Source organism: Phycodurus eques, chromosome 5, assembly GCF_024500275.1.
Source record: "Phycodurus eques isolate BA_2022a chromosome 5, UOR_Pequ_1.1, whole genome shotgun sequence".
NCBI lineage: Eukaryota > Metazoa > Chordata > Actinopteri > Syngnathiformes > Syngnathidae > Phycodurus > Phycodurus eques.
The window spans coordinates 19144350-19160813 of NC_084529.1; the positions used below are offsets into that span (position 1 = coordinate 19144350).

At 40.5% G+C, this 16464-nt stretch overlaps 2 protein-coding genes and 1 non-coding gene across 5 annotated transcripts; 2 read left to right on the forward strand and 1 right to left on the reverse strand.

Moving 5' to 3' along the window:
* Window positions 1–220: 220 nt before the first annotated feature.
* Window positions 221–303, reverse strand: trnal-uaa (transfer RNA leucine (anticodon UAA)). Its single transcript has one exon. It is a non-coding gene; the product is annotated as a tRNA-Leu (tRNA).
* Window positions 304–5900: 5597 nt separating this feature from the next.
* LOC133403233 (uncharacterized) lies at window positions 5901–9965 on the forward strand. The gene is made up of 3 exons (XM_061677948.1): window positions 5901–5933; window positions 7272–7384; window positions 7485–9965. The coding sequence occupies exons 2-3, from the start codon at window positions 7376–7378 to the stop codon at window positions 8712–8714; spliced, it is 1239 nt and encodes a 412-aa protein (XP_061533932.1). The 5' UTR covers window positions 5901–5933; window positions 7272–7375; the 3' UTR covers window positions 8715–9965.
* Window positions 9966–9983: 18 nt separating this feature from the next.
* On the forward strand, window positions 9984–15842 carry LOC133403232 (uncharacterized). 3 transcript variants are annotated; one of them, XM_061677944.1, is made up of 3 exons: window positions 9984–11201; window positions 11798–11931; window positions 12026–15842. In XM_061677944.1, exons 2-3 carry the CDS (start codon window positions 11917–11919, stop codon window positions 13286–13288), a joined length of 1278 nt encoding a protein of 425 aa, XP_061533928.1. In that variant the 5' UTR covers window positions 9984–11201; window positions 11798–11916; the 3' UTR covers window positions 13289–15842. The 3 variants fall into 3 exon arrangements, with proteins under 3 accessions (XP_061533928.1, XP_061533929.1, XP_061533930.1); XM_061677945.1 differs by having other exon boundaries at window positions 10024–11201; window positions 11798–11925; XM_061677946.1 differs by lacking the exon at window positions 11798–11931 and having other exon boundaries at window positions 10024–11201.
* The last annotated feature ends 622 nt before the right edge of the window (window positions 15843–16464 follow it).

A 16464-nucleotide genomic window follows, 5' to 3' on the forward strand; every position in this document is an offset into this window, starting at 1 on the left:
AGGACTACTTTTTACTTTTATGAGAGTAATATTATTGTAAAGTAACAGTAGTCTTAGTTGAGTACCATTTTTAGCTACTCTACCTACCTCTGCTATAAGTGGTCAAAGTAAGACTAATTAGATGAGCAATTAAGTGGTCAAACTAATATGATTAGCAGAGGCTCCTGATTTTCCTATCACCTGTAACAAAAAGTCAAGGTTCTCTCTAGTGGTCACTGTCTACCAGGAGTGGGGTTCGAACCCACGAGGACTACTGTCCATTGGATCTTAAGTCCAACGCCTTAACCGCTCGGCCATCCTGGTAGCTGATACTTGGCACTTGGCACATAACTATCTGGGCTGTCCAATATGTCATAAACTAATTTTAAAAATATGAAACGCCGCACTCCAAATGTTGTTTTATTGACTGAAGTGCAACCTGGAAAATGTCATCCTGGACAAATCTCATCTTATTGTTCTTCTCTCTCTCTCTCTCTCTCTCTCTCTCTCTCTCTCTCTTCTCTCTCTCTCTCTCTCTCCACGAGAGCATTGCAGTAAGCCTGGCTTTTTTTCTACACACACCTTGGACATCACCGCTTGCCTGCCTCACCCACTCACTTCACACGCAATGCCACGCTGAATAAACTATTTTCATTGGCTGTGCAGTGTCAAGTAGAAGGAGTTAAACAATCTGAACTTTCTTTCATGGTACAAAATTATCTGTTTACACTCAACTATCTTCTTTGGACTTATTGGCTTTGTCGTGTCATGTGGGAGGAGTTACAATGGAAACTGCCTTTGCAACATATTAATGATAACTAGACCTTAACTAATATTAACAACAAAACATATTAAATACTCATTTGACACCGAACAAGCTACCTCAAACATTTCCTGTGCTTGCCTGCGTCGCACACGCCAACTTGCTCCACCCACGGTTCCAAACTAATTGCCAGCTGAGTTAGGTAGCATGTGTTGGTCCATTTGCTACTGTAATAACCAGACAAGACTACCATACATCCCCACAAACTGGTGAATGTCCAAATTAGCATTTATAAGCCAAGGGGGATGTCTGCGCTCGCTTTCACAAACAAATCTCAGCTCACTGTGCTGTCATTTTGCATTCAACCTCTTCAGCATTGCACAAACAACTAGAATGCAGTCCTCTAAAGCCCTTTTATTTGAAGCCTAATGAAAAGTTATTGGATGAGCAGGAGGGAAATGAGGGACTGTACAAGTCTTATCTCCCGACTTTGATGGCCCACAGTAGAATTTTTAATACAGACAGAAATGCGACCGTGTAGTGATGCCACTTTATTTACACCAAATGAGATGCTATTAAACCTGAGCATGCATACGTAGAAAAGCTCTTTTAAAGTCCAACGTTGTATTATTGTCATGGTTATTAATACAACCACTGCCATTAGCTTGCAGGTACAGGTGGAGGCCATTAAAAAATAAAAGAAATACAAATTCCATGTGACCTCAGATTCTTGATTCAACGTGTGGAAATCAGTAAACACAAAGCAAAATGGAACTCAGTAGACCTCCGCCAAGGCTGAACAAAACTGCTTTGTCTTTGTTTACATAGACAAAAAATGTTGGGCTTTTACCATTTTTGTTTCTGGTGTTGGGGTAACAATGTAATATATAAACAATAATGTAAACTTATGATTTCTGCTTGACATTCCCAAGTAAATGGTAAAATAAAAAATAAATCACACATCAAATTCAGATTCTTAACAAAATTTAAAACATCCCTCCTTTCAGTATTTTTTGCATAATCCTGGTAATTATATTATACGTAATTAATGAAGTAATTTTTCATTGCTGTTAGGTAGAAACCGTGTATCTTCAAATATAGTAAATTTAATATTTTTTCACAAATCGATACTATTGGTCTGTTTTTTTTTTGTTCGCATTATTAAACAATTAAAAGTGTGGAAAATAACTTGAGAATAAATTCTAACACATGAACTGTCTGAGAACTGCCTGTACACTCTGCAGGAGGCATGTGGCATTATGTCGCCTCAAAACTGAAGTCTGGATGTTTTTTTTTAGACAGTAACGAGTGAAAATACATTAGATACATTTGAGTAAGCATGTTTTGTTAAAAACGGATAGCTGTAATGCTTCAGTGCAGAAGGAACTGGTCAGCCACAAAGGGAATTTAACGTACAGATTAATTTCCGCCTTTTACACTGCTTAGTCATTGTCATTTGTCAGTGTCATTTATACACCTTGGAAAAAGAGTTGGGAAAGATAATGTAACCACTGTAATTAGCTTTCGTGATGTAATAAAGGTGTTTTTTTTCTGGTTGAGGGGTCGCTGTGAGTGCACACTTTGAAGTGGACGTATTTTACCATTTTAATCAATGACAGCGTATTGAATAAGTGATTTTCTTTAACACATTAAAATGAGTGATTGTATTGGGGTGGTGTTATATTGACGTTAGTGCACAATGGTATACGATAAGAATATAAGGTATAATATCAACTTTAACCATGTGGTGTTTGGTAAGTTATTTTTTTATTTTCTGAAAAGTAGAGATTTCGGAGCTATGAGGAATCCGCCCACATCGACGATCTGCTCTATAGCTCCTCTAGTGTTGAGACATGGACTTTATTTTGAAGCTCATTAGCTGGACTCTGGCCAATGTGCATTTCGTAAGATAAAACAAATCCAAGTCCATTCATCCATCCGTATTCTATAGCGCTAATTTGTATGATGCTACCGCAAGCAAAACATAAGCAGCGTCCTGGCTGGTCCACCAAAGTAGGTAATCTGGGGTCACCCCTGGAATGCAAGATATGCGTATCTCCTTTTTTTTTCAAGCCAGAGACCACATTTTTCCAAGCTGTAGTAAAAGTGTCACATTTCTCCATTTTGTTGCTTTAAGTGGTTTGAGGCTTCACAGAAGCAATGGCGTCGCGAAAGCAGAATCCCAGAATTTTGTCACCCATAAAACTCTTTAAAGAATATGTCAAGGCGGAGGGGGAAGCCTGGCTCTGAGGTGGACTTGCTGCGTGTTGTGTGCATTTTAGTGAAGCGTGATATTTCTTTTTGGCCCACGATCAGGCGAAAATATAACAAAAGGTCAGGTTTCAATTAAAAACAGCCAATGTGCTCGCGCGATGATGACGCACTGACAAATAAAATTAGCGGTTTTATTTATTAATTCACATATTTTTTAGATGACGTATAATCTAAATAAAATAATTCAATGAGGTTGTGCCTCAAACTGCCTGTAGTGATTTAACCCTTGGCGTTCTTTCCCAGTCATCTGCAAATCATTCCTTTACATACAGTGAAAGTAAAGAATATAAGTCTAGAATGTAAGTCTAGAATGTAAGTCTAGAATGTAAGTCTAGAATGTCATTATAGAATGTAAGTATAGAATGTAAGTATAGACTTTAAGGATAATTGTAGCATGTCTGATGATGCTTTAGGAAAGATGCGTGGGTTTTCTCCGGGCACTCCAGTTTCCTCCCACATCCAGAAAACCTGCATTAATTGGTGACTCTAAATTGCCCGTAGGTGTGACTGTGAGTGCGAATGGTTGTTTGTTTGTATGTTGTTTGTTTGTATGTTGTTGTTTGTATATGTTTGCTGGCAACCAGTTCAGGATGTACCCCGCCTCCTGCCCGATGACAGCTGGGATAGGCTCCAGCACGCCCGCGACCCTAGTGAGGAGAAGAGGCTCAGAAAATGGATGGATGATTATGATGATGATTATTTATTTGTATTTTTTTTGTAGCTCTGGGTCTGCAGTACAGCTTGCTCTGGCTTTCTGAGTACAGTATAAGCACACTTCCCAACAATCAGGATTGATTGCATTTTATATTTTTGACCACAACTGACAAGAATCCACCATGATAAATGTGTTTATGGTATTTGTCCCAATGTGGGAGAAGAACAGAACTAGTGTAATGAGGAGGGGTCACTTTTCCACAACACTGAAGCTCCCACAGGTATTAAATTAAGAATAAACTATTTTTTTTCTTTCTAAAGACACAACTCACTGGTAATCTCACACGCCAAATTATTGTTTGAAAAAAGGTGTGGGAAAGCAACAATGGCAAGTGAATGAAACAAGGTATCGGGTACTTGTGAAGGCTGCTGATACCAGCCACTGACTGATGAAAAGGAGGCGTTTTCTTGAGACTTGGGAGTTTTATTGAAATCTGTGAAAAAGATAAAGCACACTTTTAATTTACACTTTGAAGAACAGTATTTGTTTTTTTAATTCTGTATGAAATCTTTCCCCCCAAAAGTATTTAAGCAGAACACTGTGCTTATGACTAAATGCATATTTGGAGGTCCATTATTTAAAAAAAAGATGCGTCTTCCGTGCTTTAGATCATTGAAATGAATTTGCTTCACCTGTCACAATTTAATATACCCACACAAACACACTAGATGAAATTAAACTGATTAAGATGACAGTCCGTCAAAATATGTCTTTACGTGAAACCGGTGCGTGGCTTTCGAGGATTCGTCTTAAAAATGGCGGCACAAGGGCCCAGTCGTCGCTGCTTGCCGCTTTAATAATTGTTGTTACTGTTACTTCAAATCTTCCAGTATCTGACTGAATGCATTGACAGTGTGCACAGCCATTCAGAGGAATCCAGTTCATTCCATTAAGTAAAAGTAGAGTACGTTTGCTAGCAGTTGTCATGTGGAATGTGGACAGGATTTGAATTAAATCAATTCCCCTTTGGCCTTCAATATCTCTTGGATATTAAAACAGCCCGAGCTCAGTGACATTACCGGTCTTTGCTTACCAGACTTTATTGGGCCACTTCCCTAGGTGTTATGGGCGTATGCGGACTCTTGTGCAAACCAACATGCTTAATCAAAAGTAATAATCAAAATACCATATGTAGATATGACACAGCATCGACTTACCAAGAACTGGATGTCCCTCCAAAATTGAGGAAAAGCAAACTGGTCAGGGAGTCTGCCAAGAGACTGACAGCAACATTGAAGGAGTTGCAGAAATTTCTGGCAACTACTGGTGGCTGACATGTGACAACAATCTCCCATCTTCTGCATCGGTTAGTGTGGCAAGATGAAAACCTTATATTACAAAGAAAAGCAGCCAAGCACGGCTACAGTTTGCACAAAACCGCTAGGCTTCTGATAGAGAAAAGCCTACTAGAACAGTTGGGTTAAATCGGAGGCCCTTTAAATGGTGGCAGGTGTGTGTGGACTCCTGTGTGACATGAGTTTGAAGGGATTAGTTAATTCTGAACACAGCTACATAAGAGGGTGTGCACACTTGTGCAACCACATTCTTTCACTTTTTATTTTTTACTTCCCCCTCTCAAAATTATTATTATTTTTTAATTAATTGAGTTGTTCAGATCACATTAATGGTGGAAAACGTTTTGACATTATTTATCTTAGTCCCATGTTTTTATATCACAAAAACCCAGAATTTGAATATGGGTGTGTTGGATTTCTATATCTACTGTAAAAGTTGGACTCGTCCTCAACCTTTTTTAGACTCAGCATTTCACAAATACAACTTCCTTTGTCCAGCATCCACAAGACATATCAAAAAGAGATATAATCTATAATGAAACATGTCCAAACAATCAAAATACAACACAACACACAAACTCAACATTTTTAAGATTCAAACGTATTGATGCTTCAACATTTGTACCACATGTTTTATCCATGTTTAGGCAGTAAAGGATAAACAGAAGAGTACAGTATATGATTTCCAAGCCGGTTTGGAGCATAATGTAATTCCCTTATAAAATATCCACGCTTGGTACATGTAAAATGGAGGTGGAGTCACTTCTCTCAACTTGTCCGAGCACTGTAAAGCCGTTGGGCAAAGGTGATTCACAGAACACGCCTTTAAAAAAAAAAAATCTGTGCCCGGTTTCACTTTTCCTTTCCTACTTCTGCATACCGTACAGCTGCTTCACCTCAACATCATGTAAGTACCTCCGCTAAAAACATTTTGGAACGATAAAGGACAACACTTAAAGATTGTTCAAGCCAATGTAAGATCTGTGAGTTAACTATTTACAGTGACATTATTTGCCTTGTGTAAAAAAAAGAAAACAAATATACCAGGCTTCTTCCTTGGGCCTTCATGCAATGTATAAAGGCTTTGTAGAAATGTTTTCCTGTTTAATTGTATTTCATAAACACACAAGCCAGCGAAAAATGGGTTCCTAGATAAACACAAGTCATTTAAGTTTCTCTCACCTTGTAATAATGGGTAGCAAAATAAACGTCTCAATGTCATCAAGACAGTATTGACATTTTGAATTGCATCACTTTAAACCGCATACACTCCTTGAAGTCTCAGCGCCCTTTGCACAATGGTCATTGCACCGGACTATTGCAATATTAGTCATTCGAACAGCTCTAAGTGCTAGAGGACTCTGCATCTTTTTGCACAATTGTTTTTTGTCAATGTCTTTATGTCTCCAAAGTGTTCTGTAAATTGACTGTCTGTTGTACTAGAGCGGCTCCAACTACCGGAGACAAATTCCTTGTGTGTTTTGGACATACTTGTCAAATAAAGATGATTCTGATTCTGATTCTGATTAAGATTGCATGACAGTGACATTACAGTAATCCTGCTGAATGTAATTTTAATTTAGTCTTTGTAATGAGTGGGAGCCCTGCACGTGTTTCTCTTCAACAAGCCTGTCCCATCTTGGGGTAACGGGAGACAATGACGCTCAAAGTATGTTACTTATGTCCAGCCTACGCCGTATTTTTGTTTGGCTGCCGTCATTGCAGAAAATGCCACTTCACAAAGATAGCGCTGAGAATCAAGGTATTCAGTGCTTTTGGCCACTTTTGAAGGCTTTATTCCCTCACATGCGAGGCTGTCGCCACATATTATGCAGCTAGAGCTTGGTTCTCAAAAATTACCTGTAGTGATGAACCCGTATTTTAGATCCGACTATTGATAATTTCTCTTAAATCCAGCAATCACTTTCTTAAAAGTTGTGGGCTCTTCTTCTCCGGCTCATCATTTGGCCTTTTCCTGTTTCCCCTTTTCGTTACACACAGACAGATGCAGATTTGAAAACAAAACTTAAAATGTTTTTTTGGTCAATCTCTCTGTGTGGCCAGGTCCAAAACGTCCCCCTGAGCAGTACCAGACCACTGGTGTAGCATGAGCCAGTGGCATCATCAGGCCTATTGTTGGGGGGCTTCATTTGAAGACAAATAGCAGAATCTTTAACTGAACTCTAAAGTGCCAGTAGAGGGAGGCAAGAACAGGAGTTATGTCTTCCCTCTTTACATGTTCCAGTTACGAGGCAAGCAGCAGCAGCAGCATTTAGAACGAACTGGAGATTTTAATGGGAGGACTGGCTGACTCCAAAATAAAGTGCATTACAGTAATCCAGCTGAAAGATGATGAAGGCACGTGTAAGAAAAGCTTCTGCAGTAACTGTCTCATCACCTAACAAACAGTCACAGTTGAACCTGTTATGTTGTTCTTTATACTCTGATCTCTCTCCAGAGGATGGATGAGATGAACTCTGTTGCAGGCATCGCCACGGCTCCTTCCGCCGACATTCCTCCCCCTCTTAAGCAAAGCGAGACTTTCCACGTCTTCATCAGCTACAGCAGCACCGACTACCAGTGGACGCATTCCCTCATAGACACGTTGGAATCACACGGTCTTCGCGTCTGCTACCACGATCGCGATTTCACGGCAGGGCGCACCGTGCTGGAGAACATGTCGGAGTGCATCCACGATAGCCAGAAAGTCCTGCTGGTCCTCAGCTCTGAGTTCGTGAGGAGTCGCTGGTGTCTCCTGGAAGCCAACATGTCTCTGTTCAGAGACTGCCTGGAGAGGAAGCCCATCGTCCCCGTGCTTCTGGAGCCGGCGGTCTGCGTCCCGCTCCACCTGTGCCACCTCACCTATCTGGAGGCCCACGACCCAGAGTTTGTGCCCAAGCTGGTGAAGGTGCTATTCACCCCCAACCGGCAGCTCCAATGCTCCACGGTGGTTCCCTACCAGCCTCCGTCCATCTACAACGGGAAGGCCCTGCAGCCTTTAACTGCTGCTAATGTGGAAAGTCTTTATAAGTGGGATGCGGGGAAGTTCAGTGACATGGTCATACCAGACCAACTGCGGCTGATCATCGAGGACCAAGAGAAGTACAAGGAGGCCATTGGCATCATCAACAGTGTGTCTCAGCAGAAGGTTTACCCAAAATGGTTACAAGCAGTTTTAATTGGTGTTGCTGTGGTATTTATTTTTACTTTGCAGGGTTTTATCACATATATCAGTTCTTTACTCGCGTTGAATCGCAATTCTTATTTTTGGGCACTGGCACTCTCTTGTCAATGTTGCATTTTAATCGGCACGTTGATTCAGGGGGCCCTCACCAAGAGGGATTGCGTGGCTCACACGGTAAAGGAGATGCAGAAGGCGGCGGGTCAGGCAAACATCATTCTCTGTGAGGAGAAGGTCTTCATGGGTTGTCAGTCCAATTCAAAAATCTACATGGTCTATGTTTCTCTGAACGGGTGTCAGCGGGAGTTTGCGGATATGTTCTCTGAGCAGGCCAGTGCGGAGAACTTGTTTCGAAGGGCCTTGCTTTATTTCTCATCGGGTTACGCCTGCTGCCTGGCCAAAAGAAGCTTCCCTTTCCCTGTGCCCGTAACCTCAAGTCACCTGGAGGGAGGTGTGTGCTTCTGCCAGTACGTCTCCATGCAACTCAGTCGGGGAGAGTGGATGTGAGAGGCCGTACGCACTGGCCACAGCATTAGGTACACCTGGACCAACCAGTGCATGGGAGGGCAAACTTTTGTGCTCAAGGATTTTTAAATTGGACAGTTGGGCGAGGTCATTTATCAATGAGGCAAAGAAAAATGGCTCTGTAAAATGATATCAAATAGTTTATTTTTAATAAAATAACAATAAGTCGTCATTTTTAAGGGTTATTACACACCCTGGATGGTTGCCAGCCAATTGCAGGGTAGAGAGCGATAAACAACCATTCCTACTCGTCTTCACATCTCAGGACAATTTAGTGTCTTCTATGAACCTAACATGCATGTTTTGGGGATATGTGAGAATCACCACCCATGAACAGGGAGGGAGGATACGGATTCGAACACCCAACCTCAGACCTGTGAATTGATGGTACAAAACACTAGGCACCGTGCCACCTAATGTTATTAGGTTGTGTTATTGTTTAAAAATATTTTATTGTAATTGAGCAACCAATGATTTGATTAAAAATGCTAGCGGTTTTTGCAATTTTTTTTATTTTATTAATATCGTTTAATACAGTATTTATTTTGTTATTTACAATGAATCAGTCAGTAACAAAAAAAAATGAATAAATACATTTTGATATCCAATTTTGGAAAAAAAGGGCTAAATTAATTTAACAGATATTGCAACAAATATTACAGGACTCTTAATCTAAATGCTGGGTAAGCTTGATTAAACAACTGATATATTATAAAATAACTCCATATTTAACCACGCCTGACCTCATGACATTCAATTATTGAAAAAAGGCTTTTACAAAGACGATAATTGTCAGTTTTGATTGAGAGCGCGTATTAGAGACCACTCTTAAGAGCACAACATTAAATTGCACAGATGTATACCTCATGTTGTGGCCGGTGCATGTACAGATCAACCCAAAATGATCCATACAGTAGCCAAATTTTGAGTTGAAGTGAATTTGTATTTTTTCAATGGGATTATTTTACCTGGAAATGTCTCAGATATGTATGAATTAAAATGAAATTATAACATTTTGACAAAAAATTTCATTATTCATACCATGTCATTTTTCATGCAATTAATGTATTGTTGAGAATGTTAAGAATGTTCAAAGTTGTGCTTGAACAGCCTTCCCCATTTTTTTTTTTTTTTTTTTAAAGCGATTACACCCATTTCTGCATCCTGACAGTTGGTGTACCTCCTTCAGACTAAAATAAAATAGAATAAAATTAGCCTTTATTGCACTGGGGGGAAAGTAGACAGTTGCAGCGCAGAATAAAAAATATGCCACATACGGTACATTTTTTTAAATGTGTGATTATTTTACCAGAACAGTATTCGACTTTTAATCTCACGTGCCAAATTTTAGGAATGTCTTTGCTAGACATTACCAAAATCCCTTATAATTTCACATTTTCTCAGAATCGTCAGGAATATAAATAATTTTCATGATGTAAAAAAAAAACATGAACTCCAAAGATTTTTTATTAATTTACCGGTAAGTTACTCCAAATTCGGCTTAACTGTAGATGGATAAGGCTTTTACAATGGATATAAACCTATTAGAACAGCTAAACCTTATTTGTGGCTAATCAAAGGCACTTCAAATGGTGTCAGGTGTGTGCGGACTCACGTTTAACACAAGTTTGAATGTGATTGGTTAATTCTGAACATTCCCAGTTATGAGAGCCTTGTGCACACTTGTGCAAACACATTATCTCAGTTGTTTATTTTACTTTGTCATGAAAATATTGTTTTTTTCAATTGAGTTGTACAGGTCATAGGTCATATTGACGGCGGAAAAAAATTCAAATGATTTATCTTAGGCTCATTTTTATGTCACAAAAACCTCCTTCCGACAGTAATTTGAACAATAGTTGAACAAACTGTTATCTTTGACTACTGATTTAAAAAGTAGTTATCCATCAATTTGGTGTGCATCCATAAGTAATAGTATGATGATTAAAGTATGATTAAATATTTATATGGTTTCAATGTCGTAACAGCCCTCTGGGGGGAACCCATAACCGCAATATGGCCCAAGACAAAAATGAGTTTGACACCGGATTTTGAGTCCTCAATGAACATAACGTGCATGTTTTTGGAATGTGGGAGGAAGTCGTAGTACCCTGAGAAAACCCACGGAAACAAATGGGAGAACATCCAAACTGCACACAGGAAGGCCTGATCCCAGATTCACACCCAGAACCTCTGGACTGTGAGGCAGACTTACCAACCACTCTTCCATGTATCAGGAATCATTCAATCTGTGTTGTTGTTGCGGTGATAACAGAAAATAATCCATGAAAGTTTATACCAGAGAGATGCCTCAGAAAGCAGATGTGTGTGCTGTCTCTTTAAACACAAAAATAGTAAAACTAAAAAAATCAGAGAAGGGGACATGTTTTCCGCTTCCTGTGTTTACTTTCACTTCTTGCTCTTCCACTCTGTGTGGTTACTGTGTGTGGCTCCGTCGGCCAAGAACAGGTAAGGAATCTACACTGTTCTGCGGTGCATGGATTTATTTTAGGGCTCGTTTTTATTCAGAGGAACAGCAAAAAACTAAGTATTCTACTTAATAGTTTTAAATAGTGGTATGTTTGGTGTCATACTCCCTAAAGCACAAACAGGACGAGGGGAAGTACAAGTATCACTTGAGAGTTCCTTTTTTTTTTTGTGGATTCAAACTAAGTCATCCATCCATTTTCTGTAGCGCTCGTCCTCATTAGGGACACGAGTGAGCTGGAGCCTATCCCAGCTGACTTTGAATGAGAGACGGGGTACACCCGGGGATGGTCGCCAGCCAATCGCATGAAGACAAACAACCGTTCACACTCACATTCACTCGTATTACTCGCCAAAAAAATGTCCACTGTACTCCGCGCAATAAGTCCTCTCTGGCTCAGACTCTTATTACTTACTCTTATTACTCAGACTCTAATCTGGATTCTTCAGTTTAGCACACACACATATTGACCAAGCAACAGCTCCTAACTTCTGTACCAAGTGTCTCATCACCTTACAAACAGTCATAACAATTCAACTTTTTACGTTGTGCTTTACACTATCTGCTCTCTCTCCAGAGGATGGATGAGATGAACTCTGGTGCAAGCATTGCCGCGGCTCCTTCCGCCGACGTTTTTTTTAATGGGAGGACTGGCTGACTCCAAAATAAAGTGCATTACAGTAATCCAGCTGAAAGATGATGAAGGCACGTGTAAGAAAAGCTTCTGCAGTAACTGTCTCATCACCTAACAAACAGTCACAGTTGAACCTGTTATGTTGTTCTTTATACTCTGATCTCTCTCCAGAGGATGGATGAGATGAACTCTGTTGCAGGCATCGCCACGGCTCCTTCCGCCGACGTTCCTCCCCCTCTTAAGCAAAGCGAGACTTTCCACGTCTTCATCAGCTACAGCAGCACCGACTACCAGTGGACGCATTCCCTCATAGACACGTTGGAATCACACGGTCTTCGCGTCTGCTACCACGATCGCGATTTCACGGCAGGGCGCACCGTGCTGGAGAACATGTCGGAGTGCATCCACGATAGCCAGAAAGTCCTGCTGGTCCTCAGCTCTGAGTTCGTGAGGAGTCGCTGGTGTCTCCTGGAAGCCAACATGTCTCTGTTCAGAGACTGCCTGGAGAGGAAGCCCATCGTCCCCGTGCTTCTGGAGCCGGCGGTCTGCGTCCCGCTCCACCTGTGCCACCTCACCTATCTGGAGGCCGACGACCCAGAGTTTGTGGTCAAGCTGGTGAAGGTGCTATTCACCCCCAACCGGCAGCTCCAAGGCTCCACGGTGGTTCCCTACCAGCCTCCGTCCATCTACAACGGGAAGGCCCTGCAGCCTTTAACTGCTGCTAATGTGGAAAGTCTTTACAAGTGGGATGCGGGGCAGTTCAGTGACATGGACATACCAGACCAACTGCGGCTGATCATCGAGGACCAAGAGAAGTACAAGGAGGCCATTGGCATCATCAACAGTGTGTCTAGTGATAAAGTCTGGCTGCGGCCACTCTGGATCAGGGTTCTGCTCTACTTTACTGGTGTGATAATGATTTTGTTATTAACCGGAATATTTATTTACGCGTCAGCGATCTTATTCAGTAATCTTTGGCCTTCTACTCCCTTCTACGTTCCTGCAGGAGAGTGGGCCTTAATCATCCTATGTTTCTTCTCCGTTCCAATCGGATTGCTCATTCACATTTCCCTTTGGCAAAACGATGACGAGAAGCTTGTTGTGAGGGAAATGCAAAAAGCTGCTGGTCAGGCCAATGCAATCCTCTGCAAGGAGAAGCTCCTGATGGGCTGTCGGTCCAATTCGATAATGTATCTGGTGTATGTTTCTCTGGATGATTGCAAAGGGGAGCTTGCGGCGACATTTGAGCATCTGGCCAGCACGGAGGAGCTTTTTAAACTAGCTCTGGTCATGTTCTCATCAGGTTATGCCTGTTCTCTTGCAAAAAGGCACTTCCCCTTTCCTCAGCCGTGCCCCTGGCCGGGTCACCTGGAGGAAGGGGTGTGTTTTTGCCAGTATGTTTCTCAGCAACTGAGCCAAGGGGAATGGAAGTGAGAGTACTGAACACTCCCAAATCTCGTGCCATGTATTTGGGGTCTTCAGTGCAGATTGCTCGACTTAATCCACCATTACATTCACTATCACACCGTAACGCTCTTTGCACGTAACAGTTTGAGGTCATATCTGCTGTGGATAATATGGTTTATCCTTTTCCCGTTTGGCGCAGTATGACAGCCGCGTATTTATCGTAAATAAAATCGTAAATAGCTGAGTATGAGACCTAAACTAGATGGGGTTTTTTTTCAGAGTGCAGCACAAACTTGAATATTGTTGTGTTCCAATGTGCACATCATTTTCCTAGCGTTTTAAGGTACCACGGATTTCCAACTGATGTTGAACTCACTCATGATTACCGTACGTGTATTGCTCAGTCCCAGGACCTGCTTTTCTGGACACTGCAGCACATGAAAACATTCAATTTCAAGGAGGAAAATACCCTTTTATGAAAGAAATTAGGGAACTAAACATTTGGATTACAAAGATCTGCTGGATCAATGACAACTTTCATTTCTATACAAGATGGGGAAAAGCTACCTATAATGTTAACTAGCCCGACATTTACACTGAGGTTTTTCATGCTCCTTCATGGATCTGAAGCAGAAACCGTGTACAGCCACTCCGTCCGTCGTGTTTATTTGACAACAATAATGTAAAACATATTTTTTTTAATTACATCTTAAATACATACATAACATCCATCCATCCAGCCATCCATCCATTTTCAACACCGCTTATCCTGGTCAGGGTCACGGGGCGCTGGAGCCTATCCCAGCTGACTTCGGGCAAAAGGTGGACTACACCCTGAACTGGTCGCCAGCCAGTCGCAGGGCATATATAGACACAGACAACCATTCGCACTCACATTCACACCGTCACTGAGTGGGAACTGAACCAACGCGGCCCGCACCAAAGTCAGGCGAGTGTACTACACCATCAGTGACCATATATAACATAACGTTACATATTTAGATACTTAAATAACTGAAAATATTCATACTAACAGTACATTACGTGCATATAAGCATATTGATAACTATCTTCCTGGTGTACTGGCCTGTCTCCTGGTATCTAATCCACGCTCTTGACTATTTAAATTACACTTGTGTGTTGCCTTTAATTTTTTTTAACAGTGTATATAACGTATTAACGCAGAGGGATCAATAGCCTTTCTTTCTCTTAATGAGGTAACAAATATCTACAGTATTTTGTTGCTCTCTGATTAAAATCAGACATTATACTACAACATACTCTTTCGGGTTTAAGACTGAAGAATGACTTGATGTCTAAAACCTTCCACTTCTCTGCCCTGATGAACACCTTTGTTGTTTGGCAGTGTCGATGAAAACTAGCCGTTCAGCTAACTTGGGTATATTTACATGTATTGAAATGTAAATTACTGTACACTGTACATTTAAAAAAAATAAAAATCGGGTCATTTATCTTGTTCCATAAAAATAGATCTCCCAAGCAGTTGTCTTGCTTTCTTTAAATTAGCAGACAAAATCATAGATCGTATAAAATGTACACGGTTTCCGAGTTCACACATCTGTACTTTAAAAAATGTTTCATATTTGTTTTATTTTTATAATTTTACATCATATACTGCACTCTTAACATTAAGTATCTGTACAACCAAGAAAAAAAGTGACTTCATCTTTCAACACATGATATGGTTACGACAGAAATATGTGCTTTTATATTAAAATGTGAATTTCTCCTTATTTTTTATTGTTAATGTTCTAGATTAGAACACTGTTTCTAAGTTCTTTAGATAGATTTAATTGCATCGCATTTTGTCATTGTGTGTATATTTTTCTGATATATCTAATAATTAGCATAATTTTTTGGATGACAAGCCTACCTTTATCAAACTACAGCGAGTTGGTGTTCACACCCCTTGTTCATTCAAACATATCTAAATTATTATTGTATTTAAAATATACACAAACAGACACAGTATTTGATTGCTTTCTCAATATTTAAGCCATTTAAGCTCAATATTTGTCGTCTTTTATAACATTTCGAGAAGGGATTCAGGATATGAGGAGGCCTCCATCACAAACTGCGAACAAACAGTGTGAACAGACACTGATGAGAACGCTGGATCATGCTTGCGTCACAGCAGGCTTGATCGGCCGGTCAGTGGTCATGGTGTACAAGCGACAGCCGTGTCGTGTTTGATGAGGGGTAAAAATGTACCCTCAATTAAAATCAAATTAAGACCACGAAGCATGGTAGAAGTGGCAAATGATGGCACTGATAATGAGAACAGTCTTTCTTATCTTCTCCAATGCTTATGTAGTTGTATCTGTCTACAGAAGTGTTCATGTAATGATTTAATGACCTGTTTTATTTTAATACCCGAAAGCCGCACTCATTAGGTAAACCACTGATCCGCTGCAAGAGCTCTATCGAAAGGTATAGGCATTACCTCAACAATATGTTTGATATTGTGCTTGTACGTTTGAAGTGATGCAGATCTGCACAGCATCATACCGACAGCTGGTTTCTAATACAGTGGTACCGCGTTGTATGAAAATAAAAGGTTTTTCAAGGTACAAACTGTGGCCAGGCTGATTTTTTTTTTTTTGCTTTAACTTGCAAGCAAAATTTTGAGATAGGAATGCTGGATGGTAGCAGCGAATTGAACTCAACTCACTTCACAACAAGCAGCAGTTTAGCAGATAGTGAACAATTCAGAAAAGAGATTTCTAGCTTTCCCATACACATACTGTAAAACAAGGAGAATTACACATAGTGTATTTAAAACAACCACATAACTGCTTTAAGAAAGTTTGCTAGCTCAATGCTAACAGAATGCAAAACGCCATAGATTTTAAAGGAGACAATCGGAGGTGGCAAAAGTCCTCTGATTCTAGTTTGTGCTTGCCTGGATCATACCACAAGACAAATTTGGTCTGTCACAATGGCACTATGTCAGACTAATGCCATAAAATCTTGCTGTGTCTTGGTCAGACACTGGCAGCACTACACGGCGTATTACGATATCACCATATCCCGTTTTCGATCATTCGGTTTTATCTTGTCAAATCAAACACTGTCAGGGTTAGGTTACACTGAAGATACCCGCCCCCTCTCCCAAAAACAATAATCATACATCCTACCCTTTTCATTTTTGCATTGTTGGGCTATGGTAGGGCTAAATTGTT